Below are 24,283 nucleotides of genomic sequence, written 5' to 3' on the forward strand. Positions count from 1 at the left end.
GTCAGTATATATCAGAGGCCAAATGAGTGTCATAGACAATAAAAACCATAGAAATCCGCTTACTAATTTTATGTATATTTGAAGCACCTGCCACGTGAGAGGCATTGTGCTAGGGAAAAGAGATGATGGGAAAAAAAGACATAATTTATACCCTAAGAGGGCTCCCAGTTCTATAGTGGGAGAGATCACTATGGTCTCAAAAGATTAGGAATAGTTTCTCAGGGGCTAAAGCTGAACCTTGAGGAACTGGTTTGTTTCAAGTAAGTGAAGAGGGATTAAGTCTTTTCAGGTAGATTACAAAGTCTGGGAAAGTCTTGGAAGAAAAGGTATCTAATCATTTATAACCCCTAACATTTCTTTTGATGGGTTTGTTCACAGAGATATACATACTTGGCACCATTATATCCACCCTTGAGGATTTTAATTTTATGACCTTTTATATGGCTTTTGGAGTTTTGAGGTGAAGTGGAGTTACCATAAATGAGGTTCTTTTTATGGGTTTTATAGTTATATGTGAGAATGCTTAGAATAAGAACATTTTTAGCCATGCGATGTAATTTTTAAAGATGCTTATTTACAGAAATCAACATGGAGCTGAATAATTGCTTGTGTGTACGAATAGAATGGAAGATGTTGTACAGAAAATTACCAACGTAAAGAAGCTTCCGGATGCAGTGGAACTGCTGAGACATAGAAGCTACATACAGAGGGGTTCCCAGATGAGGAATGTCTTGATCAACATCTATGCCCCAGGATATGAGGATTTCCAGACATTCATGGTGACCTGCCAACACAAAGTACAGGTGAGTTTATGTTTCCTGAATACCTGTTCCCCCCGCAAAACGTACACCTCCACCTAGGTTTCTCCCTGCAGTTATTCACTATAAACAGCATGTTGCTGAAGGAGCTTTCTCCCCTTGTCACTTAAGCTGGGGTCACGGGTACCTTTGCTGGCGGCCTCGTGTGTAGGGGAAGGAAGACAGGACTCCTGCTGGGGTTTGGCACCATATTCCAGAAGCAGTTCTGTGCAGCTGGGGCTGCCTTGTGAGCACGCATTGAATAACGGGGTCACACCGTCTATGGTGATCGCATTTACCTAAACCAAACCAGAGCTCTGAGAATGAGAGTCACAGAATCATACAGCACTCGCTGTCAGGCACTTAAAAACAGGTACGTGACCTGGGAACAGATAATTGAGAACATGTGGCCAGTAAAGATGACAAAGGCTATTTAGCTCACACATATCCATAAGCAAAGCTTAAAAACTACAAGGATAAATAGAAATATGATGTGGTAGATAATCCACAGGAGTGGGCGTGCGACTAGGGGAATCATGAAAAAGAAAATACCCGAGGATCAAATACACAAAAATGGATTCAGGGCTTCCCTGGTGGCGCAGTGGTTGAGAGTCCGCCTGCCGATGCAGGGGACGCGGGTTCGTGCCCCGATCCGGGAAGATCCCACATGCCGCGGAGCGGCTGGGCCCGTGAGCCATGGCCGCTGAGCCTGCGTGTCCGGAGACTGTGCTCCGCAGCGGGAAAGGCCACAACAGTGAGAGGCCCGCGTACCGCAAAAAAAAAAAAAAAAAAAAAAAAAAAAAAAGGATTCAATGATTAGGCTCCATAATTAGGAAAAAAAGGTACAAATGTAATAGTGATGACAGTTGTGGTGAAGCCATTTTGCTCATGGCAGTTGAAATTGGAAATTCCATTTCTGAGAATTTATCTTAAAAGAATCATTGAAAAGATGAGCGAACATTACAGGCATAACGATATTCATCTACGGCTATTTAGAATCTCGACAGCAGCAAACAGCCTGAAGAATACTCCATATGACGCAGCACGCTGCCCATTCCTCTGCAATGACTGGAAAGCCTGCTTAGAGTTCAAGGGGGCGATTTGAGAGCTTTATTTTTGTTCTCCTATTTTTTGAAAACTACGAAGAAGGAAAGAGAAGCAAATGGAGCACTTTGCTTGATTCTCTCAGCCGGGTGATATGGAAACGTATAACGCTTCTCAGAGGCACTTACGTTAGCTCCAGCTTGCAGAAGTGTCCTGGCACAGGCCACGTGATCTCCAAGGCAGGCCTCGTGTAACGGGGTGACGTGGTCTATGGTTACTGCATTGACATTATAGCCCTAAATGTGACATCAATAATTTTGAAATGTGAGCAAAACGTCAGAAAAAATCCTCTCTATAATTGTCATTAGAGGGCGATATCAAAGATCAGAGAATTTCAGGCACGTCAGGTTTTAGTTAGGAGGAACGGCCAGTTCAAATGCCCACAGCCAGTCGGCTGTCAGATCCCCTGAGCCAAACTGTTGTGACCATCCTATCTGCACCCCGTACTGCCTTAAGCAGTGCACCCAAAGGATTCTGGATGTTTTCTCTAAGCTCTGCTTCCTTAACGTTTTTTTTTTTTTTTGACTTTATGAATCGCTTTGGCTGCTATTGCTATTTTGTCTTTTGTTTTGTAGAACTGAAGACTGTTTCTGGGCTGGATCCCCTGTTTTGATGGGGGATATAAAATTTCAGGTCAGCCTAGACTGGGGTAAAAAGAAATTGTCTTAAGTTGCTCCATGAATTTTTGTCACTAAATAGGTACGACTACGTAGGGGAGAAAAACCTTTTTTCTACTCTTCTAGGTTCTTTTGGCTGGTCTAATAATCAAATTGACATAAGACCAATGAACAGAAGGAAAACAAGTTTAATTTCATACGTATGGAGGCCCCATAGGTATAGGACCTAGAATTTGTCTGCCGTAGGCTGTTTACCTAATTTTATAAACAAAGAATCAATTGTTTGTGAAGATTTGACGAGACAAAAGGATTTGGGCTTTTGGAGTAGCAACTTAAAAGTAAGTAAAGTTTGTTTATACAGCTTCCTCCACCCCAAGTTCGCCTTCTCTGGTGACAAGGATGCCCAGCAGGGGGAGGATACCTCCCCTGGGAGCTTTGTTTCCCGATTTCAGGGGGACAAAGGAGAGGCAGAGTGTCCTTCTTTATACTGGCTGTTTCTCATATAGCTTTAACTCAAAATAATCAATATGCTATCTGGGTGTATTTTGGGGCAGACTGCTCTGAACCCCATCAACGAGATTGTATGTCAGTGGTTAAGAGATCTGAATACCGAGTCAGTTAGATGTGGGTTTGAAGCTCCATAATGCAGTAATTATTTTAATTTGGACAACTACTCTAACGGCTAAATTTTAGGGTTACCATGAGGATTAAATGAGATGATATATGCAAAGCAATAATGATTACAATGCCCAGCATATAGGAAATGTTTGATTTTATTTTATTACTCAATGAAAACTAAGTATACAGGAAATGTTTGATTTTATTTTATTATTCAATGAAAACTAAGTACAACTTAAAATATTTTTATTCCAATTAAACTAACGATATCAGACTAAAATAATCAAATATTGCTAGGATATGAGATTCCTAGCCTTCTTGCTATTTTTGGTAATTCATTGTCTATTGACAATCGTTCTAAGCAATGTAATAGGAAGATTTTCATGGCCAAACCCCCGTAACATCTTATAGATTACCATGCTCTGTGATAATACCAGAATGGACACGAAGAATCTTAAAATGAAGGCAAGAAAATAAATGTCACCCCAAATCTCTGTCACTAGCAAGTGGCAATTTTTAAGATCCCTTAAATTATCCTCTGGGGGGTTTTGAATCAGCTAGCCCGCAGCCAGACTTGGAGAGCTAATTCCCGGCTGCTGCCCACTAAGGTGACCCGTGACAGAAGCTTCTGTGAAGGTCAAGATTCCGCCTCACAAAGCCTGGCTGGGGGCATCCTCTGACTCCTCTCGGCTGCCCCATCCATGGACATGAGCTACGTGTTGAGAAATATCCTAAGATCACTCTCCTCTCCGAGAACTGCAGGACCCTTTCAGGGAGGTTACCCTTTAGACGTTAGTGACGTTTTTGCAGTTTTTATTGTATTTTTCATCAAGTGATGAGCAAACAACATAGTCACAGGGTTATCCCAGAACTGGAAGGCCACGGGGGGTGCCTGCATCCTTACTGTACAGGTGAGAAAAAGAAGGCTCAGACAGGTTGTGATTCACCTCAGGTGCCAGCCTGGAATCCAGGTGCTCCAAGCCCCCGGCAACGCTGCTAAAAGTGGGTGACAGCCCTTCCTTCCCTTGGAGTCATCCGAGAACACTCCTGTCTGCCTGATACTGGGAAGCACCAGGCAAGGACTTCCAGATCTGCGTGTGCATTTAAATCACGCTGGCCAAGGCACAGTCCCTTCTACGTCAATAAGGAACCTGTGCTTTGCAGTTTTTCCACAGGTGAATCTGGTGCAGAGACAGGTGTAAAAATGATTGTTTTGCAGCTTTCCTAGGCGAACCCCCGTAACATACTACAGATCACCATAATGTAAAAGAGACTGCTTAGGCATCCGGTCTGATCACGTCCTCTTGGATGTTTTAGGACTGAACTAAGGCTGCAATTAGCTGTACGCGTTGTACTGAGTTAAGCATATTACAAATGTGTGATGAATGATACATACCTCCAATTACTTCCTGCTTAAATATGACTATCAATGAACAAATATACGGTATGAGAAATCTGAGACAGTAAGACCCAAGACTACACCAAAATATTGAAAAAGAAGTTTTGGAGATAAGTGAGAAACTGTGAACTTGGCTAATAATGTGAGTTAAAAAGACTAGTAAAATTTATTAAGCAATTTTATTATTTTGAGTTGAGTACTACTGGCAACGAATGTTCAGACGCTACGCTCATGGGACGAGGGCATATTTTAAACTACACGTTATATTTTACCTGCGATAATAATGTTCTCAGAGCGAGAAGACGACCTTGACTTGCCGCTTCATGAAGTGGTGACCGATCTGCCCAGGAACCTGCCGGAAAAGAAAGAAAACAAAAATCTGTGAGTCGGAGTAAACCCTGAGAGATACAGTTAATTCACGCGGGAGAGACATTATTGAGGCTCCGTGTTCAGTGAAGTGACCAGGATGACTCACCACGTCCCAGAAATTCCATGCTGATCTAAGGGACCCCGATGGGCGGTTTCCAAACTCAGAGGGCTGTGATGCATGTTCTGGAATAGGCCTATCCCAGACCTACTGTACCTTTTGCATTACTCGCCAAAGAAGAGAAGGATTAAAGTCACTAGATCTGCCCAGAAGCCGCCGTTTCATGGTTTTTCAGGCAGACCCCAGAAAAACAACTTTTGGCACCATCAGCAGGAACGGCAGCGGGCACACCGACCTCTCCCCACCCCTGCCCACCCTGCTGTCCCCCTGCTCTCTGCACCCCGACGGTGACCTGCCCTCGGTGTGAGGGGCTGCAAGTGTCTCAAGGAGCTGAGCTCCAAGTCCTGAAACAGCAATACGCCAGGCGGGTCCCAGAAAGGGGGTGTCACAGGCTGGGAGGGGCAGACTGTCGCTGGGGTTTTGGTTTTTTGGTTTAACTTTTTATTTTATATTGGAGTGTAGTTTCAGGTGTGCAGCAAAGTGACTCAGTTATACGTATACATGTATCTCTTCTTTTTTGAATTCTTTTCCCATTTAGGCTGTTATGTAATAGTGAGCCGAGTTCCCTGTGCTATACAATGGGTCCTTGTTGGTTACCCATGTTAAATACAGCGGTGTGTACATGTCAGTCCCAAACTCCCCAAAGATCCCTCTCCGCCACCCTTCTGCCTGGTAACCATAAGTTCGTTCTCTGAGTGTGTTTTGTAAATAAGTTCATTTGTATCAGTTTTTTTAGATTCCGCATATAACTGATATCATACGATATTTCTCATCGGTGTCTGAAACGGTGCTGAGAGCACCAAGGGCTTGCTCGGGGTCACCGATTCTCCTTGTGCCAGCAGTGGACGGATGGAGGTACCAAAGCCTCCAACCGTGTGCCCTGGTGGATAAAGCCCTGACCTGTCATGCGCCCCATGAGTGACCCCTCTTCTGACAGGCCTTTGGCACCTCCCCATTAGGAACATCAGTGCCCTCCCATGTAGAAGCCCCCTTTTCCTTCTCTCCCAGGCCCCTCTCAGCACCCAGCCAGCACCTGCCCATCCATCACCTGCCCCTCCCACCCCTCCCCCGCTGTGGTCCGCCCAGGTGACTTTATAAGATAGTGGGTTGGTGCACAGTGATTTTCTTGTAGGCAAGACCAGCACTGTCAGTTTTATTTAACGGACATGAGAGATCACCTTAGAGTGATTAAACACACAGACTATGCCCATCAGAAAAATACTCACTTACAGGGTATCATCGGCTGATAAAGTAAAGCAATGCTGACAAGACAGAACATCTTCCCGATGTAATGTGACGGTGTGCGAATACCTGTCTCCTTGTCTACTACCCTTTTTGTGGATCCATAGGATGCAATAAATATAAATAATTTAAAGAAATAAACTGCTGATCAGTCCTAGTGCAATTTAAATAAAGTCACTTAGCTGTTGGTCAGAAACATAAATTTCATGAAAAGCATGTGTAAAGCTTGCTTATATAGGTCAGGAAACCACTGCATTATTCCTACACTTCGTACCTTTGAAAATGCCCAGACATACACCTATGCTTCTGTATGATGGTCTTATAGTAGAACTTTGCCACAAGTGAGGTCCAAACAGTTCCACTGGCTAAAATGTGGGACAGATATCACAAGGTTAATGAAATGACCCAGTGAACCCAGTATAGAGGGCAGAAGTCAACTGACAATCATCAGTCTTTTTATATCCAATGATATTATGGGGGATTATTGAAAATACGAATCTTTCTTTTCCTTACGGCTGATTTTCGAGTGACGGAAATCACAGCTGATGTTGAATAGTGTTTACTACGTGCGTGACACTGGTCTAAGCAGTGTGTATGAATCTCATTTCGTTCTCACAGCTCTTTGAGGTACATCAATTAATAATAATGTATTAATAAATAATGAATATTTCTGTTTTAAAGTTGAGGAAATGAGAGCTGTAGAAGAAATGAAAACATTTAAAACGAGTCACATAGTCTAACTGCAGAGCTGATGCTCCTGTAGTTCCAACTGCACTGCCGTTGTTTCGCCTTCGGATCAAGCAGTATTTCCTGCTTGTCCAGAAGATTAATAAAGCCAACGTCCCGATCTTAGAATTCTCAACTGAACAAAGAGTTACTGTTACTAGTTTTTGTGTATTATTTCTTTCCAGTGGGCAACACTCCTGTACTTTATTAAAAGCGGAGTTGAATTAATGCACCGCAGTAAATATTTGTTGATAGGACAAAATTTGGCGGCAAAATAATAATTTATAAGAAATTGAAACATTATGCAAAAGTCACCATCATGAATAATATTCTTTTGGCGAACAACTGTGTCTCAAGTTCCACCTACGAAGATAATATTCAATGCTTTAAAAATCATACACATCTGTTTGTTTTATCATTAAACAACTTGATGGCAGTGTGAAACTCTAGAGGAGTTCAGAACATATATCAGTTTTCATTGCGACCATTTAAATAAGAAAACTATAATATTAACTTTCCCAACAGACTGCATGTGTGAAACCTCTATATTCGGTTTAGTCAGCAGAGCAGTAGTAAATTGATAAGGTCTTAAGTAATCAACGCTTAAATATATGTTTGAAGTTAAATATTCATTTATAATATTTATAATGATCATGTGCTCCCTCCTGTATAATGGGTTAATAAATGTCATTATCCTTAATTTACCTCTGAAAGCTGTTTGCTGAATTGTACGATGCCAATTTGTTATCACCGCCTATTCTTCCGCTGTCACTGGCTAATGTAGCAATTAACCAGATGTTGGGACTGGGAAAAGCCTATAGGAATGGCCCTTTGGATTCATTTTGGACTTCTTTCTTTCTAGTACATCATGAAGACATTTAAGGGGCAGCAAAATTAACAATATTTGCAGCTGAGGGTACTAGGTATTCCTGTCTTGCATACAATTTATCCACCGAAACAACTGCGTTAGTCTTCTGAACCATTTCAGCATTGCTTGCAGATGTTCAAAAGAGAGAAAAGCAGGAAAAGGGCCATTTAGAAACCAGGCCACTCCAGGGCCAAAATAAAGAAATGCAAGTATTCGTTGAATTTACCATCCTGTCACAACCCGGGCTCTCCCCCAAGACTGTCACATAGCTTTCTGTCCCCGCTGTCATCTTCTTGATCACCAAGGCTTAAGTCCCTTAGAGTGGAAGAAAAAAAACTGAAGCCAGAGTTTTGTAGGTGCATTTGCTATTATCTCTCTTCATATGACCTCACTGGCATGAACAAGGAGTTAAGTGTCACACAATCTCCAGGAGAGGGCAGACGGTGGTCAGTGAGAGAAGCACCGAGAATACATAGTGCTGGATGAGGGCTCCCTTGGCCCATCGGGCAGGGACCAGGCTTCTGAGAGCCACCGCTCTGTTACTTCCTGGGATGAACTCAGCTCTGCTCACCTGCCTTAAACAGGACCCCTGCTGCCTGTGGTGCCTTAAAGAAGGAGGTGGGCAGGAGAGGAGGAGAAGGAAATGGAAACCAGAAGGAAGTGAGAAACCAGGTGCGGGTCGGAGGCCAGAAGTTCACGGAGGAAAAAGACCGAGGGGCCGGGAAGGCCTGGCTTTGCAGCCCAGCTTGGGGCGGTGGTCTTCGGGAAGTACCTAACCCCTCTGCGAGTCAGATTGCCCATAAAATAGGAAAAACACTACCTATGAGACAGGATTGAGGGCAGATTAGCACCTAGCATTCTTCGTTAAATATGAACTGATCCACAGGGGACATTTTAATATGAATTTTAAGGAACAATCCTTTTTTCTCCAAAAGTAGGGAAACTCAAGCCATAGATAAGAGCATCTATTGACCAAAATGATTTTCAGTGCTATCAGCTTAATTAAATAAACCATATAAAGCGACTGAATGATTTATAAATGTTTTTAAGCCAACAGTCAACACTGCTGCTGTATTCTTCTTTCCTAAGTAAGGTATAAGAAATAAAGTCATATCAGTCCAGTAAAGGAGTAATTTATAGTACATGCTTGAGGTCAATGGAAAAAAAAAGTTTTTGTTTTGAATTCTGCTTGCTTAACTCCCAAGCACCCCCCTCTCATTTTCTTCCTTATAATTCCTCAGATGAATTTCTATAATTAATCTGGTAACACGTGAGAATCAAAGGATACATCATGCTCCAGTTTCCGCTCTGAACTAAATCTGCACCCCTCCCCGTTTCTCCCTTTCAATATCTGAAAGTTAGCAACCGCAAATTTCCATTCAAATGTGTTCAATATTAAATACCTTACCTTCCAACGTGGATATGCTTTATAGTAGAAAGATTTATACGCTTTCTCAAGACCAAACAGAAGATAGACATCTTCGCTTGCAGCAAATTTTTAACTTTACAATCCTGCAAATTTTTAACTTTACAATCCTGTTAGACTTTAAATTGGGTATCTAAGATTTAAAAAAAATGTTCAGTTTAACTCCTTAGGATAAATCATTCGGTGTGAAAATTGTCTTACAAAATACCTGTGACTTTCACCAGCTAATCTAATGTCTACGGTCATGGGTCTCACTGCAGCAACAGTGGAGGTGACCGCCTATACTTAGAAACAACACCGGCTCCCAGGCATCTGGTATATCATTTACAGGGAGAGAGCCTGCCCTGTTCTGTAAACATCACCTTACCAGAGCAAAACATTTACGTTCTTAGGTATTTACAGATTGCTGGGGGTCTGTACCATACCTAAATCACCATCTCCCCACGGCACTTCAAGCCAGCCACTGTTGAGGTAAATCCAACTCATGTCGCTTTTTGATCAGCATTAAGAACAACAACAAAAAAATCACTTGCCATGTGCTAGCTCTGTTCGGCCATTTTATGGAGCTCTAAGCTCCTTGGAATATGACCTTTCACCTCCAAAAAGAAAAACAGCTTTTGAAAAATCTGATCTCTTTTCAAAATTGCCTTTTCTTATTGCTCACTGCTCTTTGAGAAGCTGGCTGTTCCTAACTCACTTTATTTTCTCCTCACGGTACGTTCTGTGCAATGAAAGAAAAACATTACACTTAGATCTCTGCTCGGGGCTACGATGAAACCATTTCCGTTTTCAGAAAGTCTTTGCCTTCTCTCCATCCTGGCCCCATCCGCAGAAGCGGAAGCGAGACTCATAGGGAAGCAGTCTTAGCAGTGGTGCAGATGGCGCGCTGGGTTTGGGTCACACCCAGTTTTCCTCGGTGGTCCCAAACGGGAAAGCCAGGACAGTTATCTCAAATAGGGGATTACAATGACATCTTCATATATGCATCAGAGTGCAGAGAGCTCATACACTTGACAGACTGCCGATCTTAAGTCAACAGCCCTCCTCATGGCGGACCTGGATTTACCGTGAAGTTCAGAACCCATCACTTTCACAGCCACTTTCTAGGACTCTGTATGCAGTTTCACGTTATTTGTCTTAAAGAAGATCCGAAGATGTGGCTAAGCTTCAGGTTCAACAACTTCTGACCCATCCCTATTCACAATTTCATAATTAAAATCACCAGGGATTTGCTGACCCTGACTGGGTACTTTTCTGTTCAGCGGATTAATAGAGTCACATAAATCCTGGAGGACGCGGTTGATTAGCGGGGAAGTCACATGTTGCCAAAACCCGTCTCTTCAGAGATTGAGACCGTCCTTGTCTTTCCATTCTCAGAACATGTGCTTGTCTTTCATTTCCTAAGAACAGTGCCAGTCCGGATCTGAAACCACCAGAGCGAGCTGTGCCTTGGGAACCCCAGGTATATGTACTGACTTGCATGGATGTGCCACTTACTCTGACTGATTTCCTGTTCACGGTCTAGGAGCCCTCCTGATCTTATAAGAAGACAGGGTATGGGCCCGAACAGGAAAAAAACCACAGATAAGTGAAAACATCGCTGTGGTTTATCTCAAGAAAAAAGACTAAATTTTCAACAAAGTGAAGATAGTGGTTTCCCCCATGAATATCCAAAATCAAGAGAGAAGTTTCAGAGTCCAGCACAGACACTAGTTATGGGAGCTTTGGTAGCTGTTTAAACTTTTGAACCTCAGCTTTCCCAACCATAAAGGGAAGGATAATTCTATCTCCATCATAGCATTGTAATGAACGTGAAAGTACTTAGCACATTTGTACTAAACACGTTTCAAATATGACAAACCTAATTCTATATTAAACAGGTACCTCCGTATATCTGTCCCATAAGCTTTTCACTACATCTTCTCAACAGGAGACAGAGTAATTTACCTTATTTAAGATAACAAAGCTTTAGCTCACCTCATTCCTCTTACATATACCTGTAGGAGATATAAATGGGTAGGAAATGGTCAAAATTCAGAGAAAATCATCACATGCATAGGGATAGCGCTCCAAACTAGAGCTCTTCCCTGGACTCCCCCACACATTTTAGTGACACATTACGGAACTGACCTGACCTTCACGTAGATATTTTGATGGCATCTCAAGACATTTCTAAAAGCATATTCATCACCTTTCTCTCAAAACCAGCGATTCCTTTTTGCTTCTCGATTGCTTTCAACGGTGTTAGCTTTCCTCCTGTCACCTGGCACTAATAATATGGTCTTCAACTTAAGTACAGCAGTTTTCGGGGGAACTTCATATGTATTGACTATTTCCTGTGCTTTTTTTGCAGGGAGGCAGTTATTATTAAACGAGGTACTTCTCTGTAGTACTTTTATTTTTCACGGATCCTCATTGCAAGCTCAGTCCTTGCATCAATCTACACTCACTCTTGGGGGGATCTCTTCTAGTCCCACTGATGAAAATATTATCGACATGGTGATCATCCCAAATTTATATCTCCAGACCAGCTCTCTCCTCTAAATTCAAGACGTGTATTTCCAGCTGGCTCTTCAACTTCTCCGCTTAGATATCTAAACAGACAATGCAACTTAACATGCCCCAGACTGAACTCTGGCTGTGGTCCTCCCAAATCTCCTATCAGTAAATGGCAACTCCATCATCCAGGTACTTCAAGACCAAAGGCCTTTGTGTGACCCTGAATTTGTCTCTATTTCTCACACCCCACAGGCAAACACCAATTAGTCCGTCGGCCTTGGCCATTCAAATATAACCCAGCTTCCACTATTATCTCATAACCTCCACTGCTACTACCCTAGTCCGAGCCACCGTAACCCTCGCCTGACTTACTGCAAAAGCCTCCTGACTGGTCTGTGTGTTTCCACCCGTGCGCTTCCAACAGTCTGTCCTAAACATGAGGATCTTTGTAAAGTCAGAAAGACTCCGATGGCTTCCTTTCTCACCCACAGTAAACCCCCAGGAACTTATGACCTACGAGGGTGTGTCCACACATCCTCTGTGTCCGTGGTCCTAGTTCAGCCACCCTTAACAAACAGACCATCTGTGCTTCTGTCGACTCTGCCTGCGGGGCTTCCTTCTGAGATACACACATGGCTTATCGCTGATTTCTGCTCTCCACTGGAAGCGCCTCATGGGACAGCCCTTCCTTGACTGTGAGAACGTCCTCTGCGGCCCCTCTCCAGCACTCTTTCTGTCTCACTTCCCTGCTGTGTCTTTCTTCATAGCGCTTATTACCAGATCTTAGAAGTGCAGTTTGCTCACTGCCGTATCCCCAGCACCTGCCACGTTAATGACATCTATTGATGGATGAATTTGCACAGTCACGTGAGTTGTAGAGGCGCTTTAGAGCTGGGGTGCTCTGACTCCTAAACTCATTGGTTCTTAAACTGTGCCGTCAATGGGCCCTGAGAGGACTTCCTTAAGCAATAACCTTGGGCCTCACATTCATCCACCACTTATTCATTCATTAAATGGTGATCCACCTACCAGGCAACTCTGACCCTTCTGGGTGCTGGAGATACACAGAGATGAATGAAGGATGGTCTGCGTCCTCCTGAATTCAGTTTGGACTCTACCCTCCCAGATGGTTTTCCTGACACCAGTCTCTATCTCACCAATCTTGCCTGAATGCTGCCACAGAATTAAACTTCCAAAAGCACCTAGAGTTCTGGCTAGCTAGCCCATAGAGTGCCTTTTGGGAAATTGAAAACGGTGCCCCTCTCCTGGGGCAGCGAAGCCCCCCTGCTCTGGGCACACACGCTCCATCTTCACAGCAGCACGGGCTGCCCTGAAAACCCCTCTGGAATCTCGTCGTTCTCAGGCTCAAGAACATTACTGCCCCCCGTCCCCCACTGAATATAGTCTAACATTCTGATCCTGGAAGTAAAGGTTACCCGCAATATGGATTAGATCTTCCCCTTTGTTTTATGTTCTACCACTGACCTTCACATACCCTCATTTAAGCTAAACTGGATGGTTTTGCATGTCCCCCCAAACAATTTCTTTTCCTTCCTTTTTCTATCATCTTCCCCCCAACTCAATTCTCTTTTTCATATCGCAGGGTAACTTGTTCAGGTGTATCTGTGCTTCGCTTCTTGTTTTTCCTGCCCTGATTCCAGGGGCTGATTAAGTCCAAATAGGAGAAGTGGCTTGAAGATAGCTTCTCTTAAGTGAAGAGTTAGGCTCCTGGGAGGGTGGGTGGGAGGGGGGAGGTACCTTAGGGTGAGAAGGAGAGAGAAAAGAAGAGGAAGAAGAATAAAGAGGGGGGAGGGGCTCGTGAGGACCGAGGAGAGATAGGAATAGACAGAGGGAGAGGCAGAGGGCAAGAGAGAGAGTGTACTGTGCTGGCCCTGAGTGAGGGCAGGAACCCAGGTCCACGCCCTGGCTGCGCCCGAGCGCTGGTAAGACACAGGAACCAGATGCGCCCTGAGCTCCTGTGTCCCCACCTTCAGGACAGAGTTACACGCTTTAGTCTGGCGTGGAGGCAGCTGATTTGCTGGACCTTTTTCAAGGGATACAAGGGGCTTGAACAATGGGTTCATCGGGGGAAGCGTGTGGGCTGAAGGCCGGCTGTGCCTCCCTCATGGGGCTGGATTCAGCTCCAGCCTCTGCGCCAGGTCTAAGGGAGAGGATGGCAGGAGATGTGGCTGCAAAGACGGCACCCCAAGGAAGCTTGGGGGATGGAGTTTGAGGCCAGATTTAATCCGGAAGCTACAGAAGGCTGCCGTTTTTGACCATGTCAGCTCCTGGAGTCAGATTCTTTCTCCCCAGACTAGAATGGGCTTCTCCCTAAGCTCCATCCCGCCCATCTTGCAAAACCCAGCTCAAAAGCTTCCTCCTCCCCAAATCCCGCGGATAGCCCCAACAAGAGTGCCCCATTCTCCTCCTGTAATCCTCTGCTCCTTCCAGCACGGCTCGTACAGAGTCTGCAAACTCGGATTTTCTTAAATCAGAGTCTCACTCACCACTGTTCTACTTCGGGCTTTTTCTGCTTTCTCAGGCATAATCACATTGATCCTCACAAGAACCCTGTCTGAGAGGCCATGGGGAGCTGTGTAGTGGGGTTAAAGAATGGGCTGTGCAGGAAGGAATGTCTAGACTGGACCTCTGACTATCACATATTTGCTAATGCAACTCGGTAAATTTCTTTAAATTTCAGTTTGCTCATCTATAAAATGGGGGCGATAATATCTACATTTTCTAGTTGTTGTAAGGGTTAATGGGCCCCATGTGAGAAGTGTTTGACACAAAGCATACCCTTAATAAAACTTGCTAAAACTTAATAAAATTATTATTTTCATTGTATGGAGATTCAAAGTGCTATGGACTGAATGTGTCACCCCAAAGTTACCATGTTGAAACCCTAGTGCCCAATGTGATGGTGTTATGAGATGGAGATTTTGGGAGGTGCTTAAGCCATGAGGGTGGAGCCCTTACGTATGGGATCAGTGCCTTACAGAAGGGGCTCCAGAGAGATCCTCAGCCCCCTCACCGTGCGGGGACACAGTGAGAAGGTGCCAGCAACGGGCAAGGAAGAGGGTCTTCATGAGAACATGACCATGCAGGCACTTGGTCTGGGACTTCCAGGCTCCAGAACTGACAGAAATAAATTTCTGTTGTTGATAAACTACCCTATCTGTGGTATCTTGTTATCACAGCCTGAATGGATTAAAATAGGACTGAATTGTGTACCCCAAATTTCTATGTTGAAGCCTTCACATTCAATGTGTGTTTGGAGATAGGGCTGTAGGAGGTAATTGGGTTAAATCAGGTCATGAGGATGGGGCCCTAATCCAATAGGGTTGGTGGTCTTATAAAAAAAGGAAGATCTCTCTGTCTCTGTCTCTCTTCCATGATCAGGCATCAAGGAAAAGCCATATGAGCGCACAGTGAGAGGAGGTGGCTTTCTAAAGCCAGGAAAAGAGCGCTCACCAAAGTCTGACCATGCTGGCATCTTGAGCTTAGACTTTCCAGCCCCTACACTGTGAGAAAATAAATTTCTGTTCTTTAAGCCACCCAGTCTATGGTATTTTGTTATGGCAGCCTGGGCAGACTAAGACAGAGATTAAATGATTTGCCTCAAGTTATAATCAGTAACTGACAAAGCAGGAAACACACTTGGTTCTTTGGAATGTTCAATGAAATTTTATGATACAACAGTTTCTCTTCAACCCCAGAACTCATAGTGTACTGTGTGGGCTGTTAATCCATAATGGGCCCATAAGAAATATTATAGCTAACTAACTAATTCAACAAGCGAAGAGTTACCTCCTGAAAGTGAAAAGAACTGTGGAATTCTGTTTTCTACATTTTCATATAATAATAATAATGTATATTTGAAGTAGTAGCAACAATATAGCAATACAGCAACAACAGCTGTATTCTTATCTAATCATAAAAGTGGTACATTAAATAGGACAATAAATACATTGTAAAACACACAAAAAATCATAATGCCATTTTCCAAATATAACCATTACAAACAGCTGTTGTACATCCTTCCCAACTTTTTTTCTAAATATACAATTTTTAATCAAGATGCAACCGTACCACTCATATTGCTTTTAACCTTTTGTTTTCATTTATAGCTATCACATGGTCATTGTTCCACTGCATAAAATATAATTTTATAATATTTTAAATGATATAAATTCGTCATTTAAAATATTGTAGAATTGTATGTCATCGTAGAGGTACATTATTATTTACTTAGTTAATCCCCTACTAAATGATGTTTAGGTGGCTTTTAGTTTGGAGGAATCAACATTATTTCTTATCTTTGTGAACGTGTCTAATTATCTTCTTAGGGTAAATTCTTAAAATTTCTAAACATGTCATCAAATTACCCCCAGCAAGACTGGACCTATTTACATTCTCATTAACAGGCTGGAAAAATTTGAATTAAATCTAATGAATGTTTGCCAAGACATTTTCCTTTTTTTTAAATTGAACCGTGGACCATTTCTTGTTTTGTTCTATTTTCAATATATTTAAGCTGTGTCAAAGAGGATTGTCTAAAACTACATCTTCTTTACAGAAAATTAGATTTTTAACATAATTTTAAAGCTTATTTTCAACTTCTTCTGGAGTCTATCTTCAGTGAAGGCGTGTGAGGCTCATCCAGGTGAATGAGTTTACTTAGTTTTAAATTTTTTACCACCGTATCCAACTCTGTTGCTCATAACTCTGGTCAAGCACATATTTAGATAACTGACTCTTCATGTAGGAAATGGCAGAATAATCTTTGTTCTACGATAATTGCCTGCATTCCTCCTGGATCTTTAGAGTCTGAGAATGATGAGACTATTTATTACGGCTTCCCTGCAGCCGGCACAGTGCCCAGAACATAGTAAGTACTCAATAAACACTTGTTGAACCATTAACTTGTCTTCGTAGTCACCCGCTTTTTATCTATGCTAATTTGTTCTTAATCTTTACTGACAATCTTAATGTTAAAGAGAAATTAAAAGGAAATGTACTTTGGGGTCAGGGGTGAGGGGGAAGAATCAAGTTGCTTTCTTGGTCTTTTAAAGGAATGACAGTGTTTTATCCTACTTAAAAAGTTGTTTTGCGTGTTTTCTAAATTTATAACAATTTCTAAATAATATTCATCAGGCCCCAACCATTATATAGTAAATACAGCTCTTACACTGTGGGGAGTAGGGGGTCACTTTTATGTCTAAACCTGTATTTCCAACCTTTAAGTCTATCATCGACCATATTGATGTTCTACAAAAGTTGACACTTATTCTTTCAAAAAAGAATCTCCTTACACAGCTGCTTTTCGGTACTGTGCTTATTTTCCTCGATAGCTTTCCTATTTTTCTAGTATTAAAATTAAAAGCTTCGTGCCAGGGCGCTTTAGGGAAGTGGTTCTATTCATTTTTTTTGCCTACATCACCCTCCTACTTTAGAGTTCAATTTAAGTGATTCGAAATTTCCAGATTTAGTTGCTTGGCAACAGTCTTTTCCTGCTTAATAGCAGCTTTCCTGGCTCCCACATCAACTTAGAAACACCTGCTGAACCGGACAGGTAAACACCCCAGAGTGTTTACCGCACAGTCATAAGGAAGAGCCCACGGGTGCACTTCCCACACGCTAAGAGGTGAAGATACAGTGCAGCCCTTCGCCATGCCATACGTTTACATGTCAGAGTCCGCATTCTGGAAAGCACCCACAGCTTCAAGTTAGTATTTGCAAAAACAGGTCAATATCGTTTATTTCAGGACACCAACAGACTTGCAATGGCTGCTCTACTAACCTTGACTGGTCAGAATACTCCAGCTAGCTTTTCGCTTAGAAGAGCATCCTTCTACACTCGCTAGCCTTCTTTTCGGGAGGGTCTGCTTAATGCAGTTCCCTTCAACAGCACTGTCTGTGGGCATAGTGGGGACGACGTTTCTGCCCAGACAGCCAGATGTCACAGTGCAAGGGCTCCAGCCAGAACAAAAAGGTCAGCGGCTGGATTTCTAACTACTTTTTCCCTTCCCTTTGGGCTTTCACAGAGATTCTTGCGTGCTGACTGGAGGATGGCCTCCACATTGAACTCTATTCAGAAACACGGGGAGCAGGGCCGGTAGGGATGGGACTGGGTCAGAAAGGCAGTAGCTTTTCTATTTTTAAAGTGGAAACTCGGCTGCTGCCAGTTGAGTATTTAACTGTCTGAGTGACACAGAAAGTAAAAACGTGTTAAATTGCCTTTCCTATTCAGAAACAGAATAGAAACAGCCCTGTCTTTAAAACATGAGAGCCTATTTGAAACATCTATTGATACGAATCAATCCAAAGTAGAATCGCCTGTCGATGATAGCAATAAACAACGTTGCAGCCAGAAAGTTCAATCGTGGCCGGTGACCAGAGAGCCTTGTCTCCTCCATCCTCAGAAATAAATAGTGTGTGTGCCTTAGGGTCAGCTGGGAGCTAGCTCATGTTTTCATCTTGTAAGGATCTAAGTTTAGAATTGGCTTCCGTACAGAATCACAGTCTTCCTATTTATATAGGCATAGCTCTCCATTGTGATTTTTTCTGGAGGTCATTTCTAGACCAAAAGACGTCAGCAGTCAATTTAAGTACAGCTGAGATTTTTCACCCTAAAAGGCAGAGGAAAGGGTGGCTGGAGAGAAGAGAGGAAAAACCAAACACGTGCCTGGTATTTTTTGCTGGCATGTAAAGCTGAACTGGGAACGTGGTCCATGACTGAGTCAAGAGCAGTGGCTGAACCATGACAGGGCACCAAGGATTAACTGAGCTGGTGATCCTGTTACATGCTATTAACCTACTGAGATTGGTCTAGATGAAAAATGGTCACAGATCCTATTATCTATATTTTTCAATCACTATTACCAGGGTCTACCTTCTGTTGGTATACAAAGAAAAAAAATTATTGGGGGTACTGCCTTCTTATAACAAGCTGAGTAAGAGAAGAAAACGCCTCATGAGTAAGATAATTTCCCGTGTTCATATCTGCTGTTGCATTTCATTGCCAATATTTACTTCAAAGTTATCACGAATGAATACCTGGAATATCTTTTCCTTATCTTGGATTGATTTCTAATCCTTGGAACTATGTGACCTGGTGCAAATAGCACAATGATAACTCAGTTTCCTTTTCTATAAAATGAGGAGCTTGGAGAAGATGGTGGTTTTCTGGCTCTAGCGTTCTTTGATTCAGAGTCTAGGACTAACATAAAAGGGCAGGGTGGTATGTGAGCTTTGGGCATATTATATCACCACAAAGGAGGCCAGACACTCCCAGTAAACCTGGAACTCAGGGTACACTTAGCCGAGGCTATTTGTACGGGGGAAACATACCTAGGTGGTGAGAAAACCTTAAAGGTAGTCCAGGAAGGGGCTTATGGAGTCCAGCATATTTACAGGAGCCAATTGTCATGAACCACTGGCTCTCTGCCTTCACTGGTGCCCATAAGGGGAGTGCAAGGACCTCCACGAGTCACACAGTGAAAGTAAATACTAAGTTTTGTTTCCAAAAGAAACTTCAACTTTAAACTTTTGACTTTTTGGCTTTGCACTTTTCTTTTGTTATTGTAAAATAAACATGGGATGCTTTCTTATAAGAATTGGGACATTTTTGGTCTTAACAATCTTGGACCTCTGGTCTTCTAATGGCCTCTTCCTATGTCTGTCTCCTACACTATGTCGTGTACTCTGAGTACATACACCTGTTATTCAACAGGTCCACCACTGCACCTCTTACAATGGGCAGTGAAAAACTTATTAGTTTAAAATGTAGCCCGCATATGGAATTCCCAAGAATACTTTAAGAAGGCTTTCTATAGTCCATCGGGGGTAATAAGCGAATTTCCAGTGCAGCGGGGGGAAAAGAAGCCATTGCATTTGACCATAACTACATACTTAGTTAACTGAGGTGTGTGTGGCCTGCAGAACACATAAATTTTAAATACATCAAAAGTATAAGTAGTTTTCTAAAGTGACTCTATGGAATTGAAAGAAAATGTTTCAGTTTATTTACTGGAGAAAATAAGGGACGAAAGATCGCATCGATTATGCACAGCTGTATGATGTCATTCAAATATGCACAGTGAAGTGAATATGTTTGGCACAGAATCATTGAAATGCTGGGTATCTATGATTGTATAAATAAGAACTCATGGTGAAATCTCCAGACATATAGAAGCATCTAGCATCTTGCCTAGTGTAAATAAAAAAGTGGATCAGATCAATTGCGGGATATCATCAGGCTCTGCGAGTAGGCAGAAGTTTTCAAGAAAGCGGTATTGATAAAACAATAAGGAAAAAAAGAAAAATTATTTCATAGAAGATAATGAACTCTGAACATGTCTCAGAAAAAGTATCTGAGATAGATTACAGATTGGAGATGGCATGCTATTACTACCCACAAAGGCTAAAATGAAGTTTGAACCCTTGTAAGAAGGACATGGGAAATGAAACAGGGTAATTCTATTCCCAGGAGCCATTCTATTCCCGTTTTAACAACGTTAGCGTATCTGAAAACATGGGGACCTATGTTTATTCTGGTTGCCAATCCTCAGTGATAAAGTGATACTAAGGTTGCAAAAGCTTCAAAGGAGGACACTGGAAATCATCGGAGAGACAGAGCACTTCTACAGGAGAGAAACCTTATTACTTTTAGATACTTCAAAATGGAAAGTTGACATCTAAGAGGGAATTTGATCGAAATCTACATAATCATACAAGTCACAGGTGTGAATAAACTTTTCAAGACATTCTGAAATACTAGGAAGTTAGATCATGTTCTGACAGTTTTAAAAGCTAAATTTGGGACACAAATGTAAACTCTTAAATAGACATTTCTCCAAAGAAGACATACAGATGGCCAAGAGGCGCATGAAAAGATGCTCAACATCACTAATTATTAGAGAAATGCAAATCAAAACTACAATGAGGTATTACCTCACACCAGTCAGAATGGCCATCATCAGAAAATCTACAAACAACAAATGCTGGAGAGGGTGTGGAGAAAAGGGAACCCTCTTGCACGTTGGTGGGAATGTAAATTGATACAGCCACTATGAAGAACAATATGGAGGTTCCTTAAAAGACTGAAAATAGAACTACCATACGACCCAGCAATCCCACTACTGGGCATATACCCTGAGAAAACCATAATTCAAAAAGACACATGCACCCCAATGTTCACTGCAGCACTATTTACAATAGCCAGGACATGGAAGCAACCTAAATGCCCATCGACAGAGGAATGGATAAAGAAGATGTGGCACATATATACAATGGAATATTACTCAGCCATAAAAAGGAACGAAACTGGGTCATTTGTAGAGACGTGGATGGACCTAGAGACTGTCATACAGAATGAAGTAAGTCAGAAAAAGAAAAACAAATATCGTATATTAACACATGTATGTGGCATCTAGAAAAATGGTAGAGAAGAACCAGTTTGCAAGGCAGAAATAGAGACACAGATGCAGAGAACAAACGTATGCACACCAAGGGGGGAAAACTTGGTGGGGGAGAGGTGGGATGAATTGGGAGGTTGGGATTGACATGTATACACTAATATGTATAAAATAGATAACTCATAAGAACCTGCTGTATAAAAAAATTAAATTAAATTAGATTTTTAAAAAGTAAACCCTTTTTATTTATTTATTTTTAGTTGACACAGTAACAAAGTGCAGGAGCTCATTGCCCCGGAAAGGTGGTATTTAGGTGAACTAATGAGTGAATAACCCATAGGTGAAGGTTTTTGAGGGTGTGTGCCTGAGGTGGGGGACTTGATCATGGAGTCCCTCCACTGTCAGAAAAAGAAGATCAAGATGAACAGACTCTTGCTTGGATCTGGGTTGGCACCTTCCCCCATTATGACCATGGAATATTTCCGACATATATGCCATCCACCACCCAGCTGAACAGTTACTGATGCTGAGTCTTGTTTCATATACAGCCTACCCACATCTCTCCCCACCCCTATTCCTATGATTATTTTGAAGCAAACCTCATCATATTGTTCCACCCATAAATATTTCAGTACAGACCTCTAAAAGATGCAGACTCAAGGCAGAAATAGAGACACAGATGTAGAGAACAAACGTATGGACGCCAAGGGGCGAGGTGGGGGGTGGGATGAATTGCGAGATTGGGACTAACATATATACACTAACATGTATAAAATAGGTAACTAATGAGAACCTGCTGTATAGCACAGGGAACTCCACTTCGCTGTACAGTAGAAACTGACACAACATTGCAAAACAGCTATATCCCAGTTAAAAAAAAAAAAAGATGCAGACTCTTTGCAGTCATAACTACTATACCATGATCCCACAAAAACAGTACTTCCAATATATCAGCATCTACAGGTCAGTAGTTTTTATTTTCTAAAGAGACACTCAATTCATAAACTGCCTTCTATAATGATACCTAAATTGATACAACCGTTAACTCCTTTATCTTGCGGCAAAAATCAGTGATCTCTCCCTTTTCTAAATGTCTGTTTAAAAAACGTAAGAGTCCCCCCTCCAAAAAGATTGCTTGTTTTCTCTGTTACCAAGGGTTCACTAAGTACAAGACACAATCATCGTCTTAAATCATCACGAAGATAAGGTAGAGTCCCTTTACCCATAAGTCCCAAATTTCCACCCTTGCAAAGTCTCATCTGGAAAAGGCCATTATTCAGGTCTTGGTGGCTTCCTTGCTGTGCGCCTCATTACAAAGCCACGTGTACGTGTAACTCTTAAGCATCATCTCTGAGCCTCGTTCTTGGTCCATTTTACTTTTTATTGTTTTGTCTAAACATGAGTACCTACATCTATTGGCCTAGTGATGGGAAATGAGGGCAGATGGTGTCTGGCGGCAAACCTGACCGAAGCCTCTTGGGAAAAGTAGAGGGATTGTTACCTAACGGTTAACCCTTGTTTCAAAGGTTATCTACCTCTTGTATAAAGGTTGCTGGGAAACCTATAGCGACATCTTGTGGTCCATGACAGCTCCTGTCTTAGTTGGAACAGAGTGGTTAGGAGAGGCCAAAGAGGCCTGAAAAATCCCAATTAACGAAAATACGGTTGGTATTACAGAACCACACGTGTAACGGTGGTACCTAAACCATGTGATGAAGGATATTTTATTAGCTTGTGTGCACAAGCCTTTGAGAATAAATGTCATATAAGAAGGTCTTTCCAATGTTACCAACTTTGGGGGGTATGATGAAAAAAACTATAAGCATAATAAAAAATTCCGGTTCAATATAGTTTGAAATAATAATATATATGTCCACACAAAACACGTTTTCATGGTAGATACTGAAACAAGATGGTAAGGGGCTTCTGTTGAGGAAAATATACCTGTGTGCATTGTCCAGGAAACTAAATGATGAGGAGTCATTCTCCTTTAGCTGTTCTTACAGGTGGTTTCCACCAAACTCAAATATGTTAATTTTGAGAGCTAAAAATCTCAAAATGTTTCAAACATCTTGTATAACATTATAAAACATGCCCTTGAATTTGGAATATTTCAAGCTATACCAAATGACGCAAACAATATTTTAAGAGATGCAAATAATCCCTGTATGTAGAAAGAAAGTAATAAAATACAACTTTAATTCAAAATACCTGAATGCTTAAGCCATGAGAGACTAGCATAAACTCTAAGTATATTAATTCCTAGTTGTGTAATGAATGAATAAAGGTAGTGAGATGTCATTCATTCACTCATTTATTCACCCATTCATTCAATATTTATTAGGTGCCTACCAGGTGCTACTTCCTGGGGACACAAAGTGAAAAGGTGGTCACTGCCCACTTAAACCTTAAACTCTACAGAGGCATCTTAGAATTGAGTGAACCTCGATCACTACCTAAGCAGCCTCTGTATGTCTGGGAATCAAAAGCTCTTCAAGTCACGCCAAACTCAGAAATTCCCACAGCAAGGTTGCAGCAGTGCCCCTTAACTGCTAGAGATATCCATAAATTATCTGATTTATGCCTATAACTTTCACCGACGTTTAATAAATCGTAAGTGGTAAACAGTGATTCTCAATAAAGAGGACACGACGTTATCACAGATGGTATATTTCCAACACGAAGACTTCTGTGAAGCCCAGATCTTTGCGGAAGAGTAAGGAAAACCCAATTTTTGCTGTTGCTGTTATTCTTTTTTTTTTATTTTTTTTTTTATTTTTTTTTTTATTTTTTTTGCTGTTATTCTTAACATGGTATCTTTGAAAGCACTTGGCTAGCCTGTAAGCTATGAAATCACTGGAAAAACAGCAAAATGAAAGATACTATTGTAAAAGAAAAAATAAACAAGGAAGATCTAACCAAAGAGAGCGATTCTGTTTTTGAAAGCAGGACTCCACATTTTTCAGACCTCTGCTAAGCATATATTTAAAATAAAGTACATATTGCATTAAAAAATTCTTACTTTTTTTTATCACAATACATAGGAAAAAAAGATTTTAAACTCTCATTGATGTGACTTTT

The 24,283-nt window shown here is 41.8% G+C and overlaps 1 protein-coding gene across 3 annotated transcripts in view; it reads right to left on the reverse strand.

The window, feature by feature from the left end:
* The window catches only part of ASB5 (ankyrin repeat and SOCS box containing 5), an 86,674-nt gene that overhangs the window by 3,871 nt on the left and 58,520 nt on the right, over window positions 1-24,283 (reverse strand). The window contains exons 1-5 of one of the 3 annotated variants that reach the window (XM_024744954.1): window positions 9,710-9,931; window positions 4,808-4,887; window positions 2,030-2,137; window positions 946-1,096; window positions 650-784 (exon numbers count right to left, since the gene is read on the reverse strand). In XM_024744954.1, the coding sequence (XP_024600722.1) occupies window positions 650-784; window positions 946-1,096; window positions 2,030-2,137; window positions 4,808-4,887; window positions 9,710-9,770 (535 nt within the window). In that variant the 5' untranslated portion in view covers window positions 9,771-9,931. Of the gene's footprint in view, window positions 1-649; window positions 785-945; window positions 1,097-2,029; window positions 2,138-4,807; window positions 4,888-5,010; window positions 5,080-9,709; window positions 9,932-24,283 lie in introns of those variants that run through there. The other 2 variants (XM_024744955.1, XM_024744953.1) reach the window with 2 other exon arrangements.

This window comes from Neophocaena asiaeorientalis, unplaced genomic scaffold (genome assembly GCF_003031525.2).
Source record: "Neophocaena asiaeorientalis asiaeorientalis breed wild unplaced genomic scaffold, Neophocaena_asiaeorientalis_V1.1 scaffold267, whole genome shotgun sequence".
NCBI lineage: Eukaryota > Metazoa > Chordata > Mammalia > Artiodactyla > Phocoenidae > Neophocaena > Neophocaena asiaeorientalis.